This window comes from Saprolegnia parasitica, assembly GCF_000151545.1.
Source record: "Saprolegnia parasitica CBS 223.65 unplaced genomic scaffold supercont2.273, whole genome shotgun sequence".
NCBI lineage: Eukaryota > Oomycota > Saprolegniomycetes > Saprolegniales > Saprolegniaceae > Saprolegnia > Saprolegnia parasitica.
Genome location: NW_012156667.1, coordinates 4,124 through 13,871, shown reverse-complemented (window position 1 = coordinate 13,871; position 9,748 = coordinate 4,124). Strand labels below are relative to the sequence as shown.

At 60.2% G+C, this 9,748-nt stretch overlaps 6 protein-coding genes across 6 annotated transcripts in view; 5 read left to right on the top strand and 1 right to left on the bottom strand.

Moving 5' to 3' along the window:
- The first annotated feature begins 875 nt into the window (after positions 1–875).
- SPRG_16318 (hypothetical protein) lies at positions 876–1,876 on the top strand. Its single transcript, XM_012355614.1, has one exon. The coding sequence runs from the start codon at positions 907–909 to the stop codon at positions 1,849–1,851; it is 945 nt and encodes a 314-aa protein (XP_012211004.1). The 5' UTR covers positions 876–906; the 3' UTR covers positions 1,852–1,876.
- A 637-nt stretch (positions 1,877–2,513) lies between these two features.
- On the top strand, positions 2,514–3,239 carry SPRG_16317 (hypothetical protein; the record flags this gene model as incomplete). Its single annotated transcript, XM_012355613.1, has 1 exon — positions 2,514–3,239. The coding sequence occupies one exon, from the start codon at positions 2,514–2,516 to the stop codon at positions 3,237–3,239; it is 726 nt and encodes a 241-aa protein (XP_012211003.1).
- Positions 3,240–3,616: 377 nt separating this feature from the next.
- Positions 3,617–4,348, top strand: SPRG_16316 (hypothetical protein; the record flags this gene model as incomplete). The annotated part of the gene is made up of 1 exon (XM_012355612.1): positions 3,617–4,348. The coding sequence occupies one exon, from the start codon at positions 3,617–3,619 to the stop codon at positions 4,346–4,348; it is 732 nt and encodes a 243-aa protein (XP_012211002.1).
- Positions 4,349–5,163: 815 nt separating this feature from the next.
- Positions 5,164–6,609, bottom strand: SPRG_16315 (hypothetical protein; the record flags this gene model as incomplete). Its single annotated transcript, XM_012355611.1, has 8 exons — positions 6,443–6,609; positions 6,322–6,390; positions 6,186–6,274; positions 5,994–6,140; positions 5,493–5,950; positions 5,407–5,451; positions 5,284–5,359; positions 5,164–5,234 (listed from the first exon to the last, which is right to left on the bottom strand). The coding sequence occupies exons 1-8, from the start codon at positions 6,580–6,582 to the stop codon at positions 5,164–5,166; spliced, it is 1,095 nt and encodes a 364-aa protein (XP_012211001.1). The 5' UTR covers positions 6,583–6,609.
- A 1,272-nt stretch (positions 6,610–7,881) lies between these two features.
- Positions 7,882–8,260, top strand: SPRG_16314 (hypothetical protein; the record flags this gene model as incomplete). The annotated part of the gene is made up of 3 exons (XM_012355610.1): positions 7,882–7,904; positions 7,957–7,984; positions 8,039–8,260. 3 exons carry the CDS (start codon positions 7,882–7,884, stop codon positions 8,258–8,260), a joined length of 273 nt encoding a protein of 90 aa, XP_012211000.1.
- Positions 8,261–9,095: 835 nt separating this feature from the next.
- SPRG_21726 (hypothetical protein) overlaps positions 9,096–9,748 on the top strand; it is a gene marked incomplete at both ends in the record, with an annotated part of 835 nt that continues 182 nt past the window's right edge. The window contains one exon of the mRNA XM_012355609.1: positions 9,096–9,719. Within this exon, the coding sequence (XP_012210999.1) occupies positions 9,096–9,719 (624 nt within the window). The remainder of the gene's footprint in view (positions 9,720–9,748) is intronic.

Here is a 9,748-nt window from a genome sequence, read left to right as displayed (position 1 = left end):
TGGGAACGATGGTCTTTATGAGATTGCTGTCGCTATTGTATCGCATCATCCCAACCCGGCCTCTTCTACACGGCTCCGTCTTCTCGAGAACAAGACAAGATCTGCCATTCGCGGCATCGAAAAACCGCCACTGGATTCATCGAGCGCCGTTTCTCGTCGCCAAAGCGTCTTCCGTGTCGCTTGCATCCTGACGTCACGCGCCGTGGCTAGACGCGCAGGTGAAATCACCACCGCTTCTTCCCGCCCGCGGCTTTTTGAAGCGACGGAGTCTTGGGACACGGAGATCTCTTTTCGTTGCTATGCAAGCGCGTCTTGCTGCCAATCAGCGTGCCAGGCGGGGACAGTGAAGTGGAGCAGCATCCCATTTGATGGCATCGCGAGCCAACATCCGTGGGCCTGGCTTGGGCCAATCAGCGTGCGCGCTTCGTGCGACCTTGAACGTGCCTTCAACGCCCAGGCCATATCTATGCCGACACCGCTGGCTTATCCTACCGTCGCACGGGGTGACCACCGACGCCACGCGCCTTTGCATGCGATTGGGCCGCAACCGATCTCAAATGCATTTCATTGGCGGTTCGAATTTTCAGCCAGCCAATCCGTCGCAGTGCGACACGCTGATTGGCTGCGAGCATAGCAAGGCGGCAAGGCCGGCAGCTCAGGCACGGGAATGCATGCCGATCGCTTCAGAGATGGGTCGGCGGCCAATCAGGAGCGTGCGCACACGTGACCAGGTCGAACGAAGGCGCCGTGGACTGGATACCTCGCGCGATTTGATTGGCCCGATGCGCCGCGTGGAATTCGCAGGCACACGCCGCTTTGACGTTGCTCTTGAAGGGAGGATCGCCATTATGGTGCGCTGGTCTCATTCTGCAATTCGCGTTGCCTTACCTACATCCCTCTCTCGCGATGGACCTCTCTCGCCTCCTCTCGCCTTGCATGGACGACGACGAGTTCTCGGACGCGACGTCGACAGCCTCGGTTTCGCCGCCGTCGTCGCCGGTGCTGGGCCCGTCGTCGCCGCCGTCGTCGCCCGCCAGCATTGCTTCGTCCACGTCGTCCTCCTCATCGCTGCGCACGGGCAAGTGGTTTTACGAAGAAGAGCAATATGCCCTCGCGCTCGTCGAGTGCTTTCTCTTGAGCTACTTTCCCGCGCTCTCGGCCGGCTCGTCGCTGCGCCTCTTCCTCGCCGACAAGCTCTCGTGCTCGCCGATGCGCATCTCCAAGAAACTCAGCCGCGAACCGCTCGAGCTCGCGGGTGTCGCACTGCCCAAGAAGCTCGGCCAGCAGCGGTACCTCGAGCAACCGATTGACACGGCCCAGCGCACGCGCACGCTGGCCCACTTGGCGCAGCTCGAAGCGACATTCCAGCGCTGCCTCGCGCACGAACACCGCCTCGCGTCGCCGCAAGAAGCCCAGAAGCGCGGCATGGACATGCACCAGAATGCGATGCACCGCACGGGCTACTGGTTCCGCGAAGAGCAAGTGTACGCGTGGAAGCTGATTGACTTTTTCCTCAAGGGCCAGCTCCGCCTCCGAAAGGGCACAACGCTGCGCGCCTACTTGGCCGAGCAGCTCGGCTGCAGCCCCATGCGCATCTCCAAGAAGCTCGCGTCCGGTCTCATTGGCGGCAAGACGATCCCCAAGAAGGTCGGTACGGCCACGTACCGTCCGCAGTCCAAGCTCACGGCCGAGTTTACACACGCCGCGCTCAAGGCCGAGGCCGAGCTCGCGGCTGCCCGCGCCGCGTGCTTTGCATTCAAGACCAACCCGAATGCGTACGCCGAAGCGACGCTGCGGCCGATCGCGACGCCGCTCTTGCTCCTGCGCCGGGCCGCCATGGTCGAAGTCTGAGGGCGCTCTGTCTTATTTATTCGCTAAATCTAAAATCTTTATCTCATCCGTTCCCACAAGTGTTCAGAAATCGGCAACGATGCGTGGCACTGGGCGCCGCTGTCGTCTCCGCCTTGGACCTAGTAGCACTGTCCATCGAACGGTCGTGGTCAGCGCGGGCGTCGGGGATTGATGACGCGGCGTCGTGGCAGTGCCAGGACAAGGGTTGCCATCGATCTAACAGCATATCTAACACCAGATTGCCCTTCAACGTGGCGTTATAACAATCAAAACCCAGCGATAGCAACGGAATGTCGCCACCTTCTATCGAAGGGCACGCAGCTGACGCATGGGCTTCCAGCGAGCCCGGCGCCACGCGCTCTGAAAATGTCGAAAGGAAGAGGCACGGCAGCTTGGTTTCTTGGCCCACGCCGGCCTCGACATGAGCGACCACAGCGCCAAGTGCAATGACATGTATCTCGTGTTGCAGATGCGAGGGGCAGAACGTGGTGGGTCCGCTGGTGCGTGACTTCAACAGGCTGACGTCGTTGGGGTCGTGGCCTTTCTTTCGGACGGTTCAGAGATCAGTGTCGAAGATCGCGGTGCATCTCATCTGCAACTGGCGCCACTTGGTCGACGGCTGCCACAAGTTCATTTCCCAAGACGGCAGTAGTGCTAGCACGATGGAGATTGCACGCCTTTTATGCCATTCCGTGCCGCCGTGCGACTTGCGCCGAGGCATGTGGACCGACGTCGAAGACAGCTACGCGCTCGCGCTCATTGATGGCTTCCTCGCCGGCTGCTTTGCGGGCGCGGTCTCGCCCGGCACGTCGCTCCGGTGCTTCCTCGCCAAGCGACTGCGCTGCTCGCCAATGCGCGTCTCGAAGCGGCTCGCGTTCTACAGCCTCTCAAAGCACGTCCATTTGCCTCAAAAGGTCGGCAAGCAGCGCTATACGCTGGATCGCACGCTGGCGCCCGAGGCCGCGGCGACGATGCTGCGCCACATCCAGTACCTCCAGCGCATCTTTGACCAGACTCAGACGTCGCCAGATGTGGTCGACGACGACCGGCCACCGCCGTCGCCCGCGTCGCTCCGCGTTGGCATGTGGCTGCCCCAAGAGCAAGCCCGCGCGTACAACTTGATTCTATCGTTTGTGCGCGGCGACTTGCCGCTGGCGCGGGGCACGACACTTCGGTCGTTCCTAGCGGCGGAGCTCCACTGTAGCCCGATGCGCATCTCCAAGAAGCTCGCAACGACCGAGCTTGCGGGGCGCAAGCTGCCCAAGCGCATTGGCTCGGCCTTGTTCATTCCGCGCGAGCATCGCATGCTGCTCAAGCAGCTCAAGATGGTGTCGCCGTCGTCGGCGTACTTTCTTTCAACGAGCAGTTCCATGCACGCGTCGCTGTAAGAGGTTGATGTAGCTCAATAGACATGTTACCGTAGCGCGTTTGTTCCGTGTTTAGCGTTCCACAAATGAACCCCACAGTACAAGCAAAGGCCCTTACCCGTTTCTTCTTTGACCGGCGAGGGCCGGAAGACTGCACATTGCACTTTTTATAGTGCACTTTCTAGCTGGTCGTTGGCGACACAGCGGAACTTGGTGAGGCATATTCGTTGTCGGGTGATCATCCTGTATCGGTGTCGAGCGTGTGATCATGCGCGTGCTGATGCAACCCGCCGTTGGACGAGCGACTGTTCCGACGCGACTGCGCCAATCACGCATCTCGCAACGTAAACTCAGAACCCGTTATGGCAAGAACCTCGTGGTGCACTTTCGAATTCCTAATGGCCACAACGATCTTGCTTGCGCACCGGTGTGGGTCGTGGTCGACCGAGGGAGAGGCGTATGCCGTCGCGCTTATCCAGAGCTTTCTCTTGGGCTACTACCCCACCGTCCTTCCCGGCACGTCGCTCCGCGTCTTCTTGGCCCACAAGCTCGACTGCTTGCCAATGCGCATCTCGAAAAAACTCGCGCAGCTCCACGCACCGGATGCTGTGAACCCCAAGCACTTTGGCCGGCTGCGCTACGTCTGCGACCCATCCGTGCTCCATGGCATCAAGCGCCAAGCCGCGCGCGACGAGCTCGATCTGCTCGTCGTGTCGTTTGATAAGGTCGTCGAGGTACAGCGGGCGACGCCGATTCCGCGGCCGTTCAACACAGCACCGAGTGCGCGCGCAGGTCCGTGGAGCGACGAGGAGCAAGATTACACGTATGCCATGATCTCGTACTTTATCCAAGGTCACCTTGGCTTGCCAGACGGCACGTCGCTCCGCGCGCACCTCTCGCGGCAGCTCGAGTGCACACCGATGCGCGTCTCCAAGAAGCTGTCGCTGGCGACGCTGGCCGGCCACGCACTACCCCGCCGCGTGGGGACGCTGGGATTTGTCGCCAACATTGAGGCTGGCGCCGCGACGGGCCGGAACGACGCTCGCGCGCACTTGGTGCAGCTGCGCAGCGACTGCTTTGACGACGCCGGTCTCGTGCTCTTTCCGATCAACGGCCACCGCCACGCGTAGAACCTGTAGCCTGGGTAAGCCAAGTATTTTAACATCCTAAGGGATGAGCTAATTACAACTTGAAACATCGGCTACAGCATCAAAGCCATGACATATGAAGGTAACTTGTCATGGTGCTCGGTCGACTGCGGTGCGCTGGTGATGTCGATAGACCATTGTAGCGATATTGGTGAACCACTGAAGGCGACGACGTTGCTTGCGGGACAAGGCGCGAGAACCAGCCGTTGACCACGTGATGGGTTGCTACAACAGGAGTTCTTGGAGCGTACGAGCCCCCGGACAAGTGGTTTCGACCGGCTCACGATGCATCCTGGCGGAAAGAGTACGTAAACAATGATGACTGACGTTGCGAAAGACGACGTGGCCCTCTTTCTGCTAGCTACATGTACGAGCGCCAAGGTTATGAGTGTGATCGATCATCTGGAGGACTCTTTAACCGCTCGGACCAGATCGCTCGCCCACCGACGTTGTCCAGAAACACCGACGACCAAGCGCCGCCAAAACGACCAGGTCCTAGCTCCTGTCTCTTATGTCGTCCGATGAGGTGCCCAACGATCAGCTGGCATCCACCACGACAGCGGACGGCTCCAACTGAAGACACCCACGGCCACGTGGGAGAACCAAGATCGTCCAGCGGTCGCACGCCATCGCTCGTCCAACGGTGCGATCTTGGGTCTCCCACTTGGCCGCGTCTCATCAATCAGTTTTTGATGGTTTCTGCAACGTCACAACCAGTTGCTCCACCATCGCCGTGAATTCGTCCGTCAAGACAACCAAACCTGCCGTTCTATGGCATTCGTATACTGGATGATTAACTAGGCCGACTTGGTCGACTTGGTGCGCGTCTTGTTTTGAACATGGGCGACCGTGCTGCAGAGAAGCAAACCTACGCGTACAGTAGGTTTGGATGCGATTGCATTGTCATCCAGGCGTACAGGGCAGCGCGACGGGCAGCAGCACGAGCGAGATGGCGGCGCCCGCCCAGAGACGAAGCGTACCCCAGACGTTGGTCTACGTGTTGAAGCGTTGGCCAAAAATGACAGTGTCAAGACGCGGACCTCGGGCGTGACTTGGCGGCGAGACGGCGCGGCCGATGCAAACTCCTACGTGTCTATTTGGTGCGACGTAGGGAGAGGCGTCGTACCTGGTGGGCAATAAACTCGTTGAGGAGCGCTTCCTTCCGGAGCCACTGCTTGTCGAGGAAGCTCTCAACGTTGGCGTTGGCGTCGTTAAATCCATGCTTTGTGATGTGCAAGTGGACGCTCTTCGGGTGCGTCCGCGCCAGCACGTGCTGCATGGACGGCACTTCCGTGTCGATATGGCGGCTGTAGCCCATCTCGTAGGTTGGCACTTCGCCCGAGTAACCTGGGTATGCGATTGTGAGGTCGTAAATCTCGGGCTTCATGTCCGTGTTGGCATATGCGTCAAGAAGCAGCTGCAGCCCCGCGGCGCGTGGCAAAAGCACGCGCTCGAGCTTTGGCCGGCCTTGCGCGGCTGCAAACTTTTGCGACTTGACCACGTACTCGGTGTGGATCGTCGTGCCTTCGGGGAAGAGCATGAGCCAGACGGGAAAGGCGTCTTCGACAAACGACTCCATGTACTCTACACCATGCGCTGGGCGCCAGCGAGCGAGTTAGGCACGTACGCTGGACGTGCGGCTTGTCGTGCGCAAGGTCGCGGCGCAGAAAGAGCGTCTCAAACATGAACATGCCCCAGCCAAAGACGGGCACCTTGGCCAGCGAGTCCTTCATGGCGATCTTGACGTTGGGCGTGCCGCCGTGGGCTTGGATCACTACAACCTTAAGCTCAGCGTCGTGTCCTTGCATGCGAGGCGTACGCTGCAGAATGTACCACCAGTCGGCGTCGACTTGGTGGTTGGCGATAAAGATGACGGGCACGCTCGTGTCCTTGGGCATGGCGTCACCGCTACACTCGACACATGAGACGTGGTGGCGCGACGATTCGCTGCGTACGTGACGACCATCGTGGCCGAGGGCGAGTAGAAGGCAGTAAAGTCGATCCAGTCCTGGAAGCAGAGCGTGCTACAGTGCCACCACGCCTGAGCTACAAAGCGCCGATGGCTGCTGCTCGTACCCCATGAGCTGGCGGGCGTAGCGCCGGCCAAAGGGCTTGAAGGCCATGATCCAGAGCTGGTACAGGTTGAGGACCGCCATGTTGAGGAAGATCCATACGGCGCCGAGCGTCGCGCGGAGCCGCAGAACGCTGGCGTCCATTCCAGTGCAAAGTGGGAAATGTGTGTTTTTGAAATTGCTGTTTGGAGGTTTCGATCGAAGCACATCGAATTCCACGTCGCTACACGTAAACACCACCGTGGTGATTATGTTTTTCACACATTTCATGGTTCGGATTAGCGTATTCAAGTGTGAAATGAATTCCCACACGTGGTATATGTGTATTTTACACGATGCTGCGTGTAGCGAAATCAGCGGCGCGGAATTCATCGGGCGCAACGAAACGCTGTTTTTAAATACACTGTTTGCAAAGACGCTGGCTGGTTTGATACGGCGGTGCGTCCGTGCTCGCATGAGCGCACTTGTCCAGACGCAGAACACGCTCTTGCAGTCCGTCTTGCAATGGTAAAGTGGCAGGAGACGACAAGGCTGCCGTGGCGCTCGCAGTCGCACTCGCTGATCAGGTGAAGAGCTTTCGGGTGCAGCTGCGTTCAGTGTTGACGCAGGCGCTTCGTCGACGTTGTTGCAGCCAATGCGCTCACATGGCACGGCCGCTCGAGTAGCCCATTGCAGAATGGGCCAGTACCAAGGCGGTGTTGCAGGGCAAGCCGCATGATTGCACGTTGTTGTGGCGGGTGCGCCATCACAAGTGATTACGTAGCCAAGTTTTTGCCTCTACGGTTCAGCGTCGTTCGCCGCTGACCACACTGGCCGCTGGGTGCTGGGGATTCCGCTATCATAATCAGATCTTATGCCGCGTTGGGTTATCCGGACACATCCGGATAAAAGGGCAAGATGGCCTGGCCTGTCTCGTGCTGCTGCGTGGGCATGTGGTGGTCCTCGCTGCGCTGTACGCGTCGACGTTTGTGCTGCTTTTGCCGCGCGCGCTTTCGCCGCTGCACTGAGTCAAGAAGACAGATATCTAGTCGACATCTTCTAGTCAAGCGGTATAGACACTGGTTTACCACCAGGTAGATCCGGGTTCAAGTCCCTGTGAGATCCCTACTCTTTGACTCACTGCATCGGCTTCCACGCGCCTCGCTCGCGGCTCATGCTGTCGTCAGGGCGACCGGTCTCGTCGACTGGGTCGACCGAATGAGGTTCTCTTTCCAGCTGCCACGCTGCGGTAGACGCCGCGCTCGTACACGCGGGATGAGCGTGCGTGCAGTGGCGACGCGGGTTGGGCGGCGACCTCGCCGATCATCATGGTGGCCGACCACCAAGTTGACACCTCCTGCAGTGTTAGTCATCGCGACAGATACACTCCGTCTGGTCTCACGACTGCTGCTGCGATTGCTCGATGTGCGCGTGGTCGGTGCCGTGCTGTCGCTTAAGCTTAGCATGCAGAGCTCGCTACGTGCCCTGTACATGGGCTGGACCATGGCGCGGCTCAAACTTCAATCTCGGCGCCGGTAGCTCGCGCACGCTCGGCGGCGTACTCAGCGTACGAGGCTGCCGCTTCTCTGCAGGCCCTCCATCCTTTTCTTGCCCGGTAAAGTACATGGAGTCGTTTCTCAACGATGGGTTTCCCGTTTGGCTCTTGCTCTTCCCCGACGGCACGACAACGATCCACACCGAGTGCGTGCTCAAGTCGCAGGCATGTGCGGCTGCGCAAGACCGGCCAATGCTCGAGCGCGCGCTCCTGCCAGGCGCTGCGGGGCTGCTTCTTGGCGCACATGATGATAACTCGGCATCAAGCCCGAGAGCCACGACCTTTTGATCGCGTAACCATGGCCAAGTGCAAACGCATGCGATGGGTTACCGCCGCAACGTCGACACGCGTGTGGCATCCATGCAGCGGGCGCTGGCTGGTGATGGGCCATCGATGGTGCATCTGCACATCACACCTTTGCAACGGTCGCCAGCGCCGTGGTCGGGTTTCTGGATCGCCAATGAGCCAGAAGGAGCATGCCATGGCGCAGCAACCGGTGCGTCGTCGTACTCTGTTTTCCTTTTCATGTCTTCAGACGTGGGATGCAGTGCTTTGCGAAGGCGACGACCTTCATGGCACCGCCAGCAGTCCATCCCGTCACGCCATGGAGGCCAAGGGGCGAATGACCATGTTGCACCTGTGGGTGGGCGTTCGGGCTCGGGCTCGGGCTCGTCGGTGCACCGATCGTGCTGCCAGGTGGTACCACCCGAGCGACCTTCGGAGTGCCGCACCTGCCGTTCAAGTCTGTCACCTGCTGCGTGGCTCGTTGGACTACTCCTCTGGTGGACCAGCCGCCTGTCACCTTGCATGGCGTCGCCAGCGATTGGGTCAATTTAAGATGCGACGCACGTCGACTTGCTTCTCGCAGGTGCGTGCGAAGAAGCGCATCCTAGTTGCTGCGACTGCAAGCGACGCGTAGCTACTGAAGAGTGGACTCAACTGCAACGATGGAGCGGTGGGTGGCGCCATCCGGGTTGCTACTTGTACACGCCTATTTGGCAAGGAGGAAAGGCGCTGGGCCTTCTGATATCTCTGCGGGGTTCCGCCTCTTTCGGCCATTGCCGTCGTGGTCCGCCGGTCGCGCTGGCCCCTCATCGTTGGTCATTTCTGAATTGGACCCACGATGGACATTGCACGGCTACTGGCGCCCGATCATGCGGACGCGCCAATCCTTGAGCGGAGCGGCGTGTGGCTGCCCGAAGAAGAAGGCTACATGCTCGCGCTCATCGAGTGCTTCCTCAGCGGCCTCCTCGCGACCGTCGAGGCGGGTACGTCGCTCCGGAGCTACGTGGCGGGCCAGCTCCACTGCGCACCGATGCGCGTCTCCAAGAAGATTGCATCCTTGCCGTATCCCAGCTTGCGCAGCATTGGCCGCTGCCACTTTGAGCCGCGCGCCGTCAGGGATGCAGACGTTGCGACGCTCCAGCGACTTGTGCACGCCGAGACGCTCTTCCAGCGGGCGGTCGAGCCGCTTGCGGCGCGGCATGTGGCGCCGGCCATCGATGAAAAGGTCGTTGCGACCGCCAAGTGCGAAACGCGTGGCCTCTGGTTCCACTACGAGCAGCGGTATGCTGCCAAGCTCATCGAGTACTTTGTCCAAGGCGCGCTGGCCCTGCCACCTGGTACGACGCTGCGTGGGTTCCTCGCCGAGAAGCTCTGCTGCAGCCCAATGCGCGTCTCCAAGAAGCTCGCGACGGGCTCGATTGCGGGTCGAGCGATTCCACGCCGGCTCGGCACGGCGGTGTTTGTGCCCCGACAAGCGCTCTCCCGCGAGGT